Source organism: Aedes aegypti, chromosome 3, assembly GCF_002204515.2.
Source record: "Aedes aegypti strain LVP_AGWG chromosome 3, AaegL5.0 Primary Assembly, whole genome shotgun sequence".
Lineage (NCBI taxonomy): Eukaryota > Metazoa > Arthropoda > Insecta > Diptera > Culicidae > Aedes > Aedes aegypti.
In genome coordinates this window covers 123,484,433-123,499,026 of record NC_035109.1, presented here as the reverse complement: position 1 = coordinate 123,499,026, position 14,594 = coordinate 123,484,433, and the positions used below count along the sequence as shown (strand labels likewise).

Below are 14,594 nucleotides of genomic sequence, written 5' to 3'. Positions count from 1 at the left end.
GTAACACGAACAGCAGCGACATTAGCATTCTTCGGTTAATGCTTCTACTGATTCACGTCACGTTCACAGATTCACGCCCGCACCAAATGTACCATGTACGAAACGCTCATAAGACCAGTAGTCCTCTACGGGCATCAAACGTGGACGATGCGCGAAGAGGACCTGCAAGCATTTGGAGTCTTCAAACGCTCGCCCAACTCTACACCTAACCCGGTATCTAAAAGGTGGCCAAAACTGGAAGGATACGATAGGCAGTGCATATTGCAAGAATGCCGAACTGCAACCCTGCAAAGATGGTGTTCGCTTCGGATCCGGTTGGTACAAGAAGGCGTGGAGCGCAGTGAGCTAGGTGGACGTATCAAGTGCGCATCGATTTGGCGAGCGTGGGGCAGAACCGAGGATGGAGAAATGCGGCCACGAACCGAGTATTGTGGCGTGAAATCAGGTCCGTTCCACTCGGGCTCAGATTTGGTACCACTTCTAGTACTGCATTTGGTCCCTCGGTAGTGCAAAAGATACCCAAGTTTGACAGACCGCAGTACACTTTTCACGGCATTCTAGATTACCTGCACGGGTAGAAATCAGAATCCAAAAACAAGATTATGACTCATGATATCATGATTCCAGCGTGTTTTCGTCTTATGATATCATGAGCCAGATTGCCGTAACGCAACACACGCGTTAGGTTTTTGTAGCTGATTGCTCGGAATCATGATTCAAATGCCAAAAATGCTGAGTCGCGCATCCGTTTATGATCGACAAATTAAAAAAAAAAAAGTTAAAAATAACATACATTGAGATTGGAGTCAAGAACCTTCCGATTGTGAGCCACGTACTCTACCACTCAACCACTTTGTCATCTTGAATTGAGAGTGATCGATACGAATGAGATGAAGCAAAGTGCACCGCTTAGTGTTTTCACACTGGATGTTACGCTTATGAGGAATCATGATTATGACTCCAGGAACCATGATTTGTGATCATGATATTATGACCTAACCAATTTATGAATTTCATGATTTGTAAATCATGGTGTGGGGATCAGATTTTTATCCGTGTGATGAGACATAAAATTTTGGGCAACTGCAAGGGACATGGAGGTCTTTATTAAGTCTTTGGTGAAATTGTTGATTCAGTGTTATCTGTTTACATGTTAACTAAATAAATGAATGAACGAATAATATAAAAAAACAACAAATTTGCTTTATTTTCACGTTTTTGAAAATATCCTAGGATTTTCCGGGAAATGGCAACGGGAAATCAAATTACGAGAAAATTGGAAACTATCTACTATGAAGTGAACGATTTTCTAAACCCTGTTGTATGATTTTGTTGTATATGACAAGTGCAATCAATATAAACATCTGTTTTTACAACAAAGTAAAAGATTTTCAATTGTTGGTTCTTTTTTCGAGCCAAGTGAAGGATAGAAGTATCATTTTGAGTGGAAAAATTTGCTGGCCATTTTGGATTTCTTCGATGCTATTGGTTTCAAGCAGTTGAATGAGTTTATATAACGTATTGGTACTCAACAGGTTGAATTTTTAGACCGCTGCTGAATACTGGTTACACTTTCTTTTCTTCTTTTTATTCTTCTTCATCCTGGCATTACGTCCTTACTGGATTACCGACAAAAACATATAGCACCATTCCTTCACAAGCTCTTTAAAAATCTTCTATCTTGATCAATGGTCAACTGTTTCTGAAGATATTCGGATGTTCCTTGGAGGAACGACATTGCCCATCAAAAAATACTATGACCGCCAATTTATTTGTGAAGAATTTATCGAAAAACAAAATGTGAGCTATGTGGGAGAAATTTCCAGGGAAGTTCCTGAAAAAAAAATCAAAGTAGCTTACCGGGTAGAAATGTAAATGATCGTAGTAGCTTTTCGTGGTCAGAGTGTAGATTTCCTTGCGCATATAAGCTGACGTTTCCCGCTGATTTTTTATATCTGAAGTAATTGATCATCAGAGCTTGCCAACCTTCACTGAAATCATCAGCAGTTGAAATTAGACAGAATCTAAGACAAGACGTGTCAGAACAAAAACGAAACCAATTGCCTGTCAAAAAAGACCTCATCTGATTGGTCGTTTTGGCAAAGGCCTACTTAATTAGGAGCAATATAGTGGAAATTTTTGTCAAATTTCTATAAAAATATCGCCAGTGTTGAATGGAAACCTGATATTAAAATAATCTAGCATCCTCTATTGCACTGAATGAAAAACGCGTGCAAGAAACATCCATATTATGAGCCTTGATATTTGAATTAGTTCACAAGATTTGCGTAAAAAGGGTACTGGTAGCACTGGCTTTTGTATCGTCAAGGTTATCGACTGAAAAAAACGGGGCAGTCTTAGTTGAGCTGTCACGTCCTGTCCTAGGACAGAATAAGCGATTATTATGGCAGAAATAGAATGCGAAAACTCAACTCTATAGCAGCATCGTCGTGTATTTTTGGTATTTTGCGTTCCCTTCGTACATACGTACATGGCCGCACGCCATCTATTTGTGGGAAGAAAAAACTCGTTTGGAATTAGGGTGCGCCAAAATGGATCAAACTTGTCAACAATGTAAAAATAGTTGTCTGCGAGGGGTTCTGCGAAGGAGTCGCGAGTCTCACTGGCGCGATCCGGTTTGATGGCGGTGCGACAATAAATCAACAAAACCGATGGAGACACCCGTTGAATCAATCAAATTAGAAGAAGCAAAAGTATCATATCAGCATTGAACGCTTCATCACCTTCACCGCCTAAAGATGTTCAACCGTTGTCATCAACGAAAATTATAACTAATTCGTCGATTGCCAAACAGCACTCAGAAATAAAAATAGTCTCAGAATTACTAAAGTTTATGCATTAATGACTATTTTCTATCCGCCTCTCTTTCATTCTGCTGTGGATTTTTACACTAACTGTCATTTCGACTGGGTTGAAGCTTAGCGATGCGTCAACTCAGGCGAATTGACAAATAGGAATAAAATTCCCTGCAGGATGACAGAGAGGCAGATATAAAATAGTCATAAATTACTAACATTTAGTCATTCTGTGACTACCCGTGTTTCTGAGTGAGCTCGAGACCAGAACTACACCTAACGAAACTTTCAAGCTATACCTGTCCAACATTGCTACCGATGTTACCGAAGAAGAGATTGAACGAATGGTAAACGAAGACCTTTGTGTGCATGAAATACATGCAATCAGCTGTTTGAAACCAACGTGGAGAGCTGTGTCGAGGATGGATTTCATTTCATTCAAGGTGGAAGTCGATGGGAAATACCGTACCAAGGCTTTGAATTCAACGAACTGGCCAAAGGGTATACGATATCGAGAGTTCAAGGATTACGCCGCAACCACGTGGCGACCCACACGTTGAGACTGTACTACTAGTTGTTTTGTATATGTTTTGGAGTATGTTGCCTAGGAATTTCTGTTAAAATGTCTTGAATGTAAATCGTGTTTATCAGGTGTAAACTTCGATTTCGTGTTTTTTAATTAGTTATAAATATAAGGTATCAGTCTGTGCAGTATTATACTGAAGATGTAGTAAATAAATAAAAAAAGAACAGCTATATACAGATAAAATATCTACAATCGCCAAACAGTTGAAAAATGAAGAAAAAGGTTGTTAAATATAACAACGCCTTATTGTAATATCAACTCAATGTAGCATTTTTAACTGTGTTGGTTTTTATCGGCATCCAGTAAACATTTTTTGCATATTTTCCCATGTAAGTTCTAGCCTTTTTTATTAGTTGGAGCTGCATGACAACTCATTTGTCAACACTAAACCCATTCGTTGCAAATTTGACCTCTATTTTTGTCAAAAATTAGACGGAATAGGATATTTTGCTCGTTTTCAAACTTTTTTGAGTATTACGTGGGCTTTGTGGCCGAGCGGTTAGTGTTACCAAGCATTTAGCCGCATCGAGTCAAGAAGTGTGGGTTTGATTCCCGCTTCAGTACGGAAAACTTTTCGTCAGGAACGTATTTCGACTGTGCCACTGGGCGTTGCATGCTAATCCGTTGTCTAGTGTGGTGCTTCCTTCAAAGAACAAATCGTCCACTGGAAGCATTAAAACGTGTCGGTGTCTGCCTGTATAAGTTTTATTAAAATATTTTTTGGCAGGTCCCTTCCCGCAGTTATTTTTTTGGAAGTCATCCTTAAGTTCATGCTTTAGTCTTGACGTTTTCTTATAGTTGAAAACTTGTTCTTTCATATGCAAATAATTTGATCTGCATCTCTTAGCGTCTTGTTCAGTTACAAGTATGTGGAATAAGCTCAAAACTACTAACGTACACCGGGGCAAGAAGAAACGCAAAGTTTGTAGTATGATGCCAATAAATAATTGCAAATTTTTCTTCTCATAAAGATTGTTTCAACTGTAAACTAAGTATTACTGTAATTGAATTTATCATCATTATTAAATTTCACTTTGATACCACACTATTTCATCTTACCCCAGCCGTTTCAACTTACCCCGGTGTACCTTACTCAAACTTAGCAAGATGCCGTATTCTGCAAAGTAGTATATTTTAATGATATATAAAAGTTCCTGGAACATTCTTAAACTTCAAAATCAAAAATGCAAAAGTTATGTTGTAACACCTTTAATGGGTTTTTATCAGAAATATATTATATCTTGAAAAGTCATGAAGTTGTGAACCTGGTGTCTTCGACAAAATTGTCCAAAACAGCATTTTCTACAAATTTTATGAAGATTTCAACCATGTATAATGAGAAGATCAAAATATGCATTTTCTATCTCAATTTAAGGGGGATATACAAAATGCTGAACACATGAAAAGAAGCGCATTTACTTACGGAAAAACTTTCTAAATGCACTGAAACGCTAGGAAACATTATGAGGGCGCTAATAAGACGAAAACTATGTGACGTTATTTCAAAAATTTACACATAATATTTATATACATACAATAAATAACATTAGATATGTTTTTACTAAATAATAATCGCGTTTAAATCGTAAACAGCCATGTTTGTGATTGCTTAACTAAACTAATGTTAGTCTCTCCTAGCGCTAAACCATCCAAGCATGGGAAAATTCACTCACTCATCCGAACGCTACCGATAAAATATCTGCAAAGTATCTGCTGCCACCGAATGTTCAATGACTGCCGAACGCTACTAGGGTGAGCGCAATCCCGACGAATCGTAAACGATTGAGATAAACCGAAAATGAAAAGATATACGGAGCGGAGAGAGCACCTATCCTCTCTTAAATTGGAGACACGAAAGAACGCGTTCGCCATTCAATCACTGAAAGCTTCCTGCGAAATGTACAGATTTTGCGTTCACTGAAACATTTCGCCTTGTGTATTACCGTTTTGATTCATATTACGGACAATTAAGGCCTCAGGGAAGTATAGCACAGTATAGAGCATACAAAATAAATCATTCTGTATGATTCCTCAGCGTTATCGAGCGCCGGAAACCCTTAACTTTCGAATCGTGGGTAAAGAATACGCTTCCGCAACTTGAATAATTTTAAACAAGTCGAAATGTATGGCCTTTTGATGATTCTTATTCCGGACGCTGCCTCACTTTTGCCTCATATTCCGGACACTTTGATTCGAATTCCGGACATCTCATGAAAATAATTAATAAAACAGTCTAATCATCAAATGAAATCGTTAAACCACTAAAGACGCGTCTAAGGCAGTTGTGAATTATAAATTTTCATAGATATTTATGGAAATAGTTTATTGAAACGAGCCTCGAAATTGTGAACATTCGAACGGCAAAGATTGAAACATTTCGTGTGAAATGTTTCCCATACAAAGTAGAGTGTCCGGAATTAAAAGCTGTCCGTAATATGAATCAAAACGGTACCAGTCAGTGAACGCTCTTCAGCTCTCAAATACGAATGCCACTCGTGCGGAATCGGAATGTAAAGAATCATTCGTTACAGCAATCGGATGCCTTCGGCACAAGGAGTCGGTAGTGAATCATTCTGTTGCCCTTTTTGTCTAAACTTGTCGCTCGGCGAACAAGAAGAAAGCGCATTGGAAATTGAAACACTCAGCTTGGTCGGAGAAACGGTAATCTCGCTCTTGACCGCTTGTGGATGTGAGCGAGAGAAATGCAATATTCGAGTGAATGTTTCCCATGCTTGAAACCATCCCGAACTATCTTAGTTAAATTTAAAATTAGATCACAAGTCTTTCAAAAAAAAAATAGCACGGACACCGTTTTCAACCATTGTAACTTAGCACTGGAAAACGAGACAAGCATGATCGAGTGAGACAGCCGAGAAATATTCCTACACGATGCACTTAATTGCCTGGCGATACAAACCGCACGGCCACAAAGCCCACCATTCTAGAATTAGATATTTTAGACAAAAGCTTGGAGCACTTCGTGATTGTCCTAAAATAAATTTCTAGCTAATTTATAATTTTAGGAAAAGTCTACTTTTAACTAAACCAGCTAACGACCAATTTTTCCCTTTTATTTCTAGGTTGGCTGAACGAGCCTACCCGAACGGCTTTGGTATACGAACACTGTTCCCGTGGTTCGTTGCAGGACGTGCTCATCATGGACGAAATTAAGCTCGACTGGTCGTTTCGATTGAGCTTACTAACGGACTTGGTTCGTGGAATGCGATACCTTCACGGGTCACCGATTCGAGTTCATGGGACGCTCTCGTCGCGAAACTGCGTAGTGGACGCCCGGTGGGTGCTAAAAATCACCGACTACGGCATGCTGAACTTCTACGACGCCCAAGGTATTACGCCCCCGCCAAAAAGTGCCAAAGATCTGCTCTGGACGGCACCGGAAGCACTTCGAGCCACCAAGGGCTATCCCAAGGGAGGGACGCAGGCCGCCGATGTGTACGCTTTCGGAATCATCATGCAGGAAGTGGTCGTCCGAGGGGAACCGTTCTGTATGCTGTCCCTTTCACCGGAAGAAATTATAGCGAAAATCAAAAAACCTCCACCCCTTATACGTCCATCGGTGTCCAAGGGAGCCGCCCCTCCGGAGGCCATCAATATCATGCGGCAATGTTGGGCGGAAAGCCCCGAAATGCGACCTGATTTCGTAATGTATGAAACGCTGTTAAAATGACCCAGAATGAAAAAAAATGCAAATTCCTGCCATTAATTTCGAGAATAACCATAAAATGGGATGCTGATGATTCGTTGGTTTTTGAAGGATCGAAATTGTACACTCCAAAAATAAAAGAATAAAAGTTAATTGGATTCATTTAACTTCGACATATTCAAGCGAGTTAAATCACTCAAATGTGTGCGTTAGCTTATTTCTACTGATTTGTACAAACGATACGATACGGATACGGATACGATACGGAATCTGCCATTTTTTAAACGAAAGGAGACTCGTTTACGCCTCTTCACGTGTCATCAGATTTTTCTCACACTTCTTTTCCCAACAATTACGATGAAGGATACCGAAAACCGTTCCGCTCTATAACACATACATATTGTTTCAATCTTGTTCGATGTTGAGAAAATTTTGTTATAACTTTTTTTTTATGTTAAGTACTAACCATCCAAAATAATAACAAATGAGAAAAATGTGCTTACTGAGTAACAACATGTGTTATAACTATGGTATAATCCATTGGGATTTCATGATAATTTCTGAAATTGGTCGTCATTGTAACTGGTTCTCTCTATAGACGCAGGAAGAAGACTGACTTTTGTTCAATTATTGACAAACTAGAAGTTGCTCAAAACTTAAAGTTGAACTGGGTTTTTATCACTTAACATCCCATTTTACGGTAAACATTTTTTCATCATAAATTAATTCTTTTCATCTGCATGCATTTGTGTATATTCAATCCCCATAGTTTGACTTCAAAGGCAAATTCCATCCGGGCAATGTAACCGATTCATATAATTCATCTTATGTATAATTTGTATTCTGATTCCCCTTCGACAACCTTGTCCAATCATTTCCGCTCCACAGGATCTGTGAACGTTTCAAGCAATTAAATCACGGTCGGAAGGTCAACTTTGTGGACACCATGTTTCAAATGTTGGAAAAGTACTCCAACAACCTGGAAGAGCTGATCCGGGAGCGAACCGAGCAGCTCGATATGGAACGCAAAAAGACTGAACAACTGCTTAACAGGATGCTTCCGAGGTAGGTGTAATAGGATGTAAAAAGGACAATAATTTTGCGATGCACACATCAAAATGATACCGATCCTACGCAACCGAGCATACCAACCCCATTGAAATGATGCTGTATTGTACATTGTACTCTGTCGCCCACTGAGTTGTTACACAATGTGTCATACGCAATTCAGGAATGTCGAAGCAGCAAACAGAAACAGAAGTATGTCTGCCGATGAAATTGTAAATCTACCTACACAGTCGTGTACCCCATAGTACAATTGATTTTATTTTAAGTGATAGATATTTCGCATCCCAAGTAGCAGTAACACTATACTTACGATAGTTACTACAGTCGAAGTTCGTTATAACGACAACTCTTATAGCGACAAAAGCCCTCTATAGTGACATTTTTCGGTCCCTTCCAAAAAATTTTGATGTTATAACCATTCTCTATAATGGCATTTCTCTATTACGTCGGTCCCTTGCGATATCGTTATAACAAGCTTCCACTGTATTTAATAGGGCCGACGTGGAAGATTTCCATCATGGACTGTAGCCAGGTCAAATTTTGGTCGAATTCTTCTATTTCTTTGTTAAAGCTGTCTCGCCATGAGCCTCTGGGTCTACCTCTGTTGCGATGTCCTGCTTGATTCCAGTCTAACGCTTGCTTGCAGATTTAGTTTCCACAATTGGGAAGAGTTCGATCGACACTCCTCCACTTACCAAATTTCTGTTGTTTTCGGCGTCTGGTGACATCGGCGATGGAGCTAAGGTGGCCCAAAGACAATGTTGGTTTATATGGGAATTACTATGGAGAAATTTTGAGATATGTTCCAAACACGCTAGTACTGTAATGTAAGTACGATTTTATTATCCCGTAGCAAAAACTAATTCTTCAAACCATAATAAAGAAGTTTGCTGAAGAAAGAAATTCAATCTGACGGATAGCAGAAGAGATATTTATGAGTTTGTTTGCTATTATTTAGCTTAATATGGGATTATAGCCCTGCAAACATGTACAAAAATCGCAAACAAGATTAGCTCAAAAGGGATTTGTTTCTTCAGCAACATTCTCCATTAAGGTTTGAAAAATGAGTTTCTACTTACATTACAGTACTAGCGTGTTTGGAACATTTCTCAAAATTTCTTCATAGTAATTTCCATATAAACCTACCAGTTGGGGCCCAGATAGCCGTAGCGGTAAACGCGCAGCTATTCAGCATGACCATGCTGAGGGTCGTGGGTTCGAATCCCGCTGGTCGAGGATCTTTTCGGGTTGGAAATTTTCTCGATTCCCAGGGCATAGAGTATCTTCGTACCTGCCACACGATATACGCATGCAAAAATGGTCATTGGCACAGTAAGCTCTCAGTTAATAACTGTGGAAGTGCTCATAAGAACACTAAGCTGAGAAGCAGGCTCTGTCCCAGTTGGGACGTAACGCCAGAAAGAAGAAGATATAAACCTACATTGCACGGGTAGAAATCAAAATTCAAAAACAAGATTATGAATCATGATATCATGATTCCAGCGTGTTTTCGTCTTATGAAAATACACCATGATTTGGACTCATGATATCATGAGTCAGATTGCCGTAACGCAACACACGCGTTAGGTTTTTGTAGCTGATTGCTCGGAATCATGATTCAAATGCCACAAATTCTGAGTCGCGCATCCGTTTATGATCGACAAAATAAAAAAAAGTTAAAAATAGCATGCATTGAGATTCGATCCAAGAAACTTCCGAATGTGAGCCACGTACTCTACCACTCAACCGCTTCGTCATCTTGAATTGAGAGTGATCGATACGAATGTGATGAAGCAAAGTGCGCCGCTTAGTGTTTTCACACTGGATGTTACGCTTATGAGGAATCATGATTATGACTCCAGGAACCATGATTTGCGATCCTGATATTATGACCTAACCAATTTATGAATTTCATGATTTGTAAATCATGGTGTGGGGATCAGATTTTTATCCGTGTGTCTTTGAGCCACCTTTAAATCACCACCTAGAAAGCTGAGAATTTCACAGAACACTATTTTTATGGTAAGGATGGTAAAAAGCATAAGGGAGATTGGATTTTCAAACATTTTTAAAATTTGAATCGCCCTAATGTAACACATATCCAAATGTGGATCCAGAATTTCTTGTCTATCTCTTCATTCCAAAGAACCGCAGGTTGTATCCGCGTTTTTTTTTTCGATTCTGCCCCAGTGTGCGCCATAAGGCTTCCGAACAACTTTGCTGAAAGCCGCAACTTTGTAGAAAGTAAGGATTCTGATATATTGCATCATATATAATATAGTGTTTAGGGGATGCTAAACTTTTTTTTGGGTAGTGTATATAATTCTGAATATTACATTTTAGTGTTTCAAATAACTTTCGATATGATATTTTTTAAAACTCAGAATACAATGAACTAGGAAAATGTATGTATGTACATCTATTGATTCCAAAGATCTTCAAGCCATGTAATTAAAATCCCATAATAGTCAAGTTTTTAGCAAACCCTCAACTTTCTACATCATTATATGCATTTACTGAGATATTTTTGAACTACATACTAGCATCTTTACTCCAATCATGAGCCGAAGCGCAGTTCTACTAATATCAATATTTCTCTACCATTTTCGCAGCTCCGTCGCCGAACGCCTCAAGCTGGGGCTCGCCGTCGAGCCGGAAGAGTTCTCCGAAGTAACAATCTACTTCAGCGATATCGTTGGTTTCACAACGATATCCGCCCACTGTACGCCCGTCCAAGTGGTGGACCTGCTGAACGACCTCTATACCTGCTTCGATGCCACCATAAACGCCTACAACGTGTACAAGGTGGAAACCATCGGAGACGCATACATGGTTGTGGGAGGCCTACCCGTCCGAACGCCAGACCATGCGGAGCAAATTGCTACCATGGCGTTGGATCTGCTGCACCAGAGTGGCAATTTCAAGGTTCGCCACCTACCGGGTGTTCCACTGCAGCTTCGCATCGGATTACACACAGGTAAGAACCAGCACCACGCTATGTCCAGATGGGGTTATTATGCAACTTTCATGTACCTCGGATTTTCTTTCACAGGAAGTTGCTCTTGATCATATAAAACAAGCAAGTGAAAACTGTAAAATATTCTATGTACCTTGAATTTTTTTAGAAAATGTTTTTTAAATTTTACCTTCCAGTCGTCACGCGGTTTTCCGTAATCAGAAACACCATGCCGCTGTTGTAAACAAAAAGCAAGTTTTTTTTCTGTAATAAAATAAATCCAGGGCATATGAAAGTTGCATAGTAACTCCCTTTTGGCATAGCGTCATAACAGTTTGAATGACTACAATATGGGAGCCCTTTTTATTATTCCGACGAAACGAATTTATTTGTTTAACCGACCATCAACAGGTCCATGCTGTGCCGGTGTCGTCGGTTTGACAATGCCCCGATACTGTCTGTTTGGCGACACGGTCAACACGGCCTCCCGAATGGAGTCAACAGGTACGGAGTTAAGCCGCCTGGATGGTGTAACGATTTGCGGGGCCCTGTCTAACACGATTTGGAAAGTTTACAAATCTGACCTTTCTGAACATTGTAGAACATTGCCCCAGATCGCGATGCCATCCATCCAGCACCAGCTGCCATAAATCACTCACCGCCATTATTCATCCCACTCTCATCATTCTCGTCATCATCGTAAAATTCTGCACGCACTCCATCTTTCTACCGCCGCCATTGAGTTATACACTGTCATTGCCAGACATGTCGGACGCGTAGGTCTCGGCCAAATATTTCCCCAGTTGGGTGTGTAAACAATTTTTCATCCCAATGTGTCTACCCATGGTTCGGATATGATTGTCTCGGTGAAACAAAGTCTTCATTTTCGCTGACTATGATGGAGGCACAGAGTGGTATCAAATTGTTGGAAAATGGCAAGTACATCATCTTATTCAGGGGCCTCAATAGTCGTAGTGATCGCGCAGCTATTCAGCAAGACCAAGCTGAGGGTCGTGTGTTCGAATCCCGCCGGACGAGGACCTTTTCGGGTTAGAAATCTATTCCATTTTCCCTGGCAGTATCATAGTACCTGCCACGCGATATACGAATGCGAAAAAATGGCAACTTTGGCAAAGAAAGCTCTCAGTCAATGACTACGGAAGTGCTCATAAAAACACTATGCTTGGAAGCAGTCTCTGTCTCAGTTAAGACGTAACGCCAGCAAGAAAATTAAGAGTACGTAGCAACTACTTATGTAGATTCCTCAGATTTTCGGTTGCACCATTCATGATTTCATAAAAAGAGTGACTTTTTACATATTACTGGTATTTACACGGAAAAAATCTGTTCCCGTTATCATTAATCAAAAATCATGAAAAGAAAATATCTCATGAAACCATGAATTCAGTTCATGATATCATGACGAAACACACAAAATATCATGAACAAAAACAAAAATTTCCATGAATAATGGACCTATGCACGTGTTCACTAATTGACACTAATTGACAGTTAAGTGAAATATAAATTGTAAATATTTAGCTTCGAAATAATGCCATAGTTATGAAAATTGCGCAAGCGGGGTAAAACCGCCACCCCTAATAGGCTGTTTATTTTGTTTTCGAACGCTAACAGTTGGCGCCAGCGGCAAAAATTACAAACAACAACCTTTCGAACGATCAGTTTCTCTAACCGGCCGCCGAGCGGCGATACTGATGTTTGTATTCCACTCATTGATCGCGCTACGCTGGATTCTCAAATTTCTCAAACTTTCAACACAAGCACATGGAAGAATGGTAGTCGGAGAACTGTCAAAACGTATGGAAAATAACGAAAATCGTAAAATACTTGCAATTAGGAAACTGGATCGAAAAAGTAGTGATTAGAAATAAAGTGTAAAGTGAATACATAACTTTTTGTGTTTAGTTCATCTGCAATGGTGCTTTCTTTGCTTCAGGATTTCGATTTTACTACCACTGGAAAAGAGCCATCTATTGCCTTTTCAGTTTTAAATATCGCCCTGATTGTGCGATATTTGCCAGAAAACCATTCGCCAGAATAACATAAGAAAGTACAGTGACCCCACGCAGTTGAATCACTCACAATTTATGAATCAGCTGACTGCAAAAGACAAAATTATTATCAAACTTGTCACAAAACATCACAGAATTATTTTTACTGATAAGAAACTATGTGTAAAAATAATTCTGTGATGTTTTGTGACAAGTTTGATAATAATTTTGTCTTTTGAAATCAGCTGATTCATAAATTGTGGGTGATTCAACTGCGTGGGGTCACTGTACCATATGCCAGAATGCACCTTTCGCCAGAAAACCATTCGCCAGAATATACCATTCCTAAGAATAGATAATCCCCTGGATTTTTTTTTTTCAGAAAGTTTGTTGTAGAAATAACCGAGCCATAGCGTTAACAAATGTGATGAGATTATATTTGTTGGTGTTATTTGTTAACGCTCTGGCTCGGTTATTTATAGTATTCAAATCCTTGGACTAGGTATAAATGACTTCCTCACAACTTCAAAAAAAAAAAACATCTTCTCGGGCATTCAATGATCAACATCAATAATTTTAACTTATTAAATATGAATTGTATAGATAGCGCTCAATCCGGAAGGAACGTAGAACTAGAAGAAAGAAGAACACGCAATAGAATAACAGTTCCATTTTTTAAAATCTGTAACACTTTATATGAAAGAAACTGCTTACTGACAGGGATGAGAAATGTACTGTAGCAAACATTTACCACCTCGACATTTACATATTTCTACACGACCATCAAAATCCGAAGCAAACCATTAGGTGAATTCCGGCGCACATTTTCTTCGAAGAGAAGAAATTTTCTTCCATAACACACTAGCAAGAAAATTTTCTTTTCTTCGAAGAAAATACGCGCCGGAATTCGCCTACATGACCGTTCAAAACAAAAAAATGTCACGGCTCTTCAAAACTGTAATCTTCTTCTTCGCAACGTTTTTTCAAACCCGAATGCGAAATGACTCGATCGAGCACAGTGCACAGCCCAACCCAAGTAACCATAAGCACTAATAATAAGCCCTAAATCAGCATCATAGACGCGTACATGCATTATAATAGCACCACAAATGCTTACACACCTTATAGCAGCACTTCCGCTGCATAGAAACCCTATTACAGCATCATTAATGTTTCTAAGCCTGATGCATACAGGCATTAAATAAGCACTATATTGGCTTTATATTCGAATACAGGGCATGTTTAAATGCCATCCAGTGTTTTGACAGATATACCACGTGCTTTGTGTTTGCATATAGTGGTAAGAGGGAGTCAAACATAAATCTTCTCACTACCACAATTGCAGGTTTTATGACGGGGAAAAGTGATGGTTTAAATTGGTCACTTTTCTTTCCAATACTATTCATCTTATGTGGCCGTAGGAGCAAAGGAGCAGGACAACAACTCAACAATACGGGTGTTGCAGGTTCGAGACGTAAATGAGAAATTTCAT

General features: G+C 39.4%; 1 protein-coding gene across 2 annotated transcripts in view; it reads left to right on the top strand.

Annotated features, from left to right (window-relative positions):
* The window catches only part of LOC5577087, a 392,448-nt gene that overhangs the window by 355,269 nt on the left and 22,585 nt on the right, over positions 1–14,594 (top strand). For both annotated transcript variants that reach the window (XM_021851308.1, XM_021851307.1), the window contains 4 exons: positions 6,483–7,068; positions 7,955–8,131; positions 10,747–11,111; positions 11,502–11,594. In XM_021851308.1, coding sequence (XP_021707000.1) covers positions 6,483–7,068; positions 7,955–8,131; positions 10,747–11,111; positions 11,502–11,594 — 1,221 coding nt within the window. The remainder of the gene's footprint in view (positions 1–6,482; positions 7,069–7,954; positions 8,132–10,746; positions 11,112–11,501; positions 11,595–14,594) is intronic.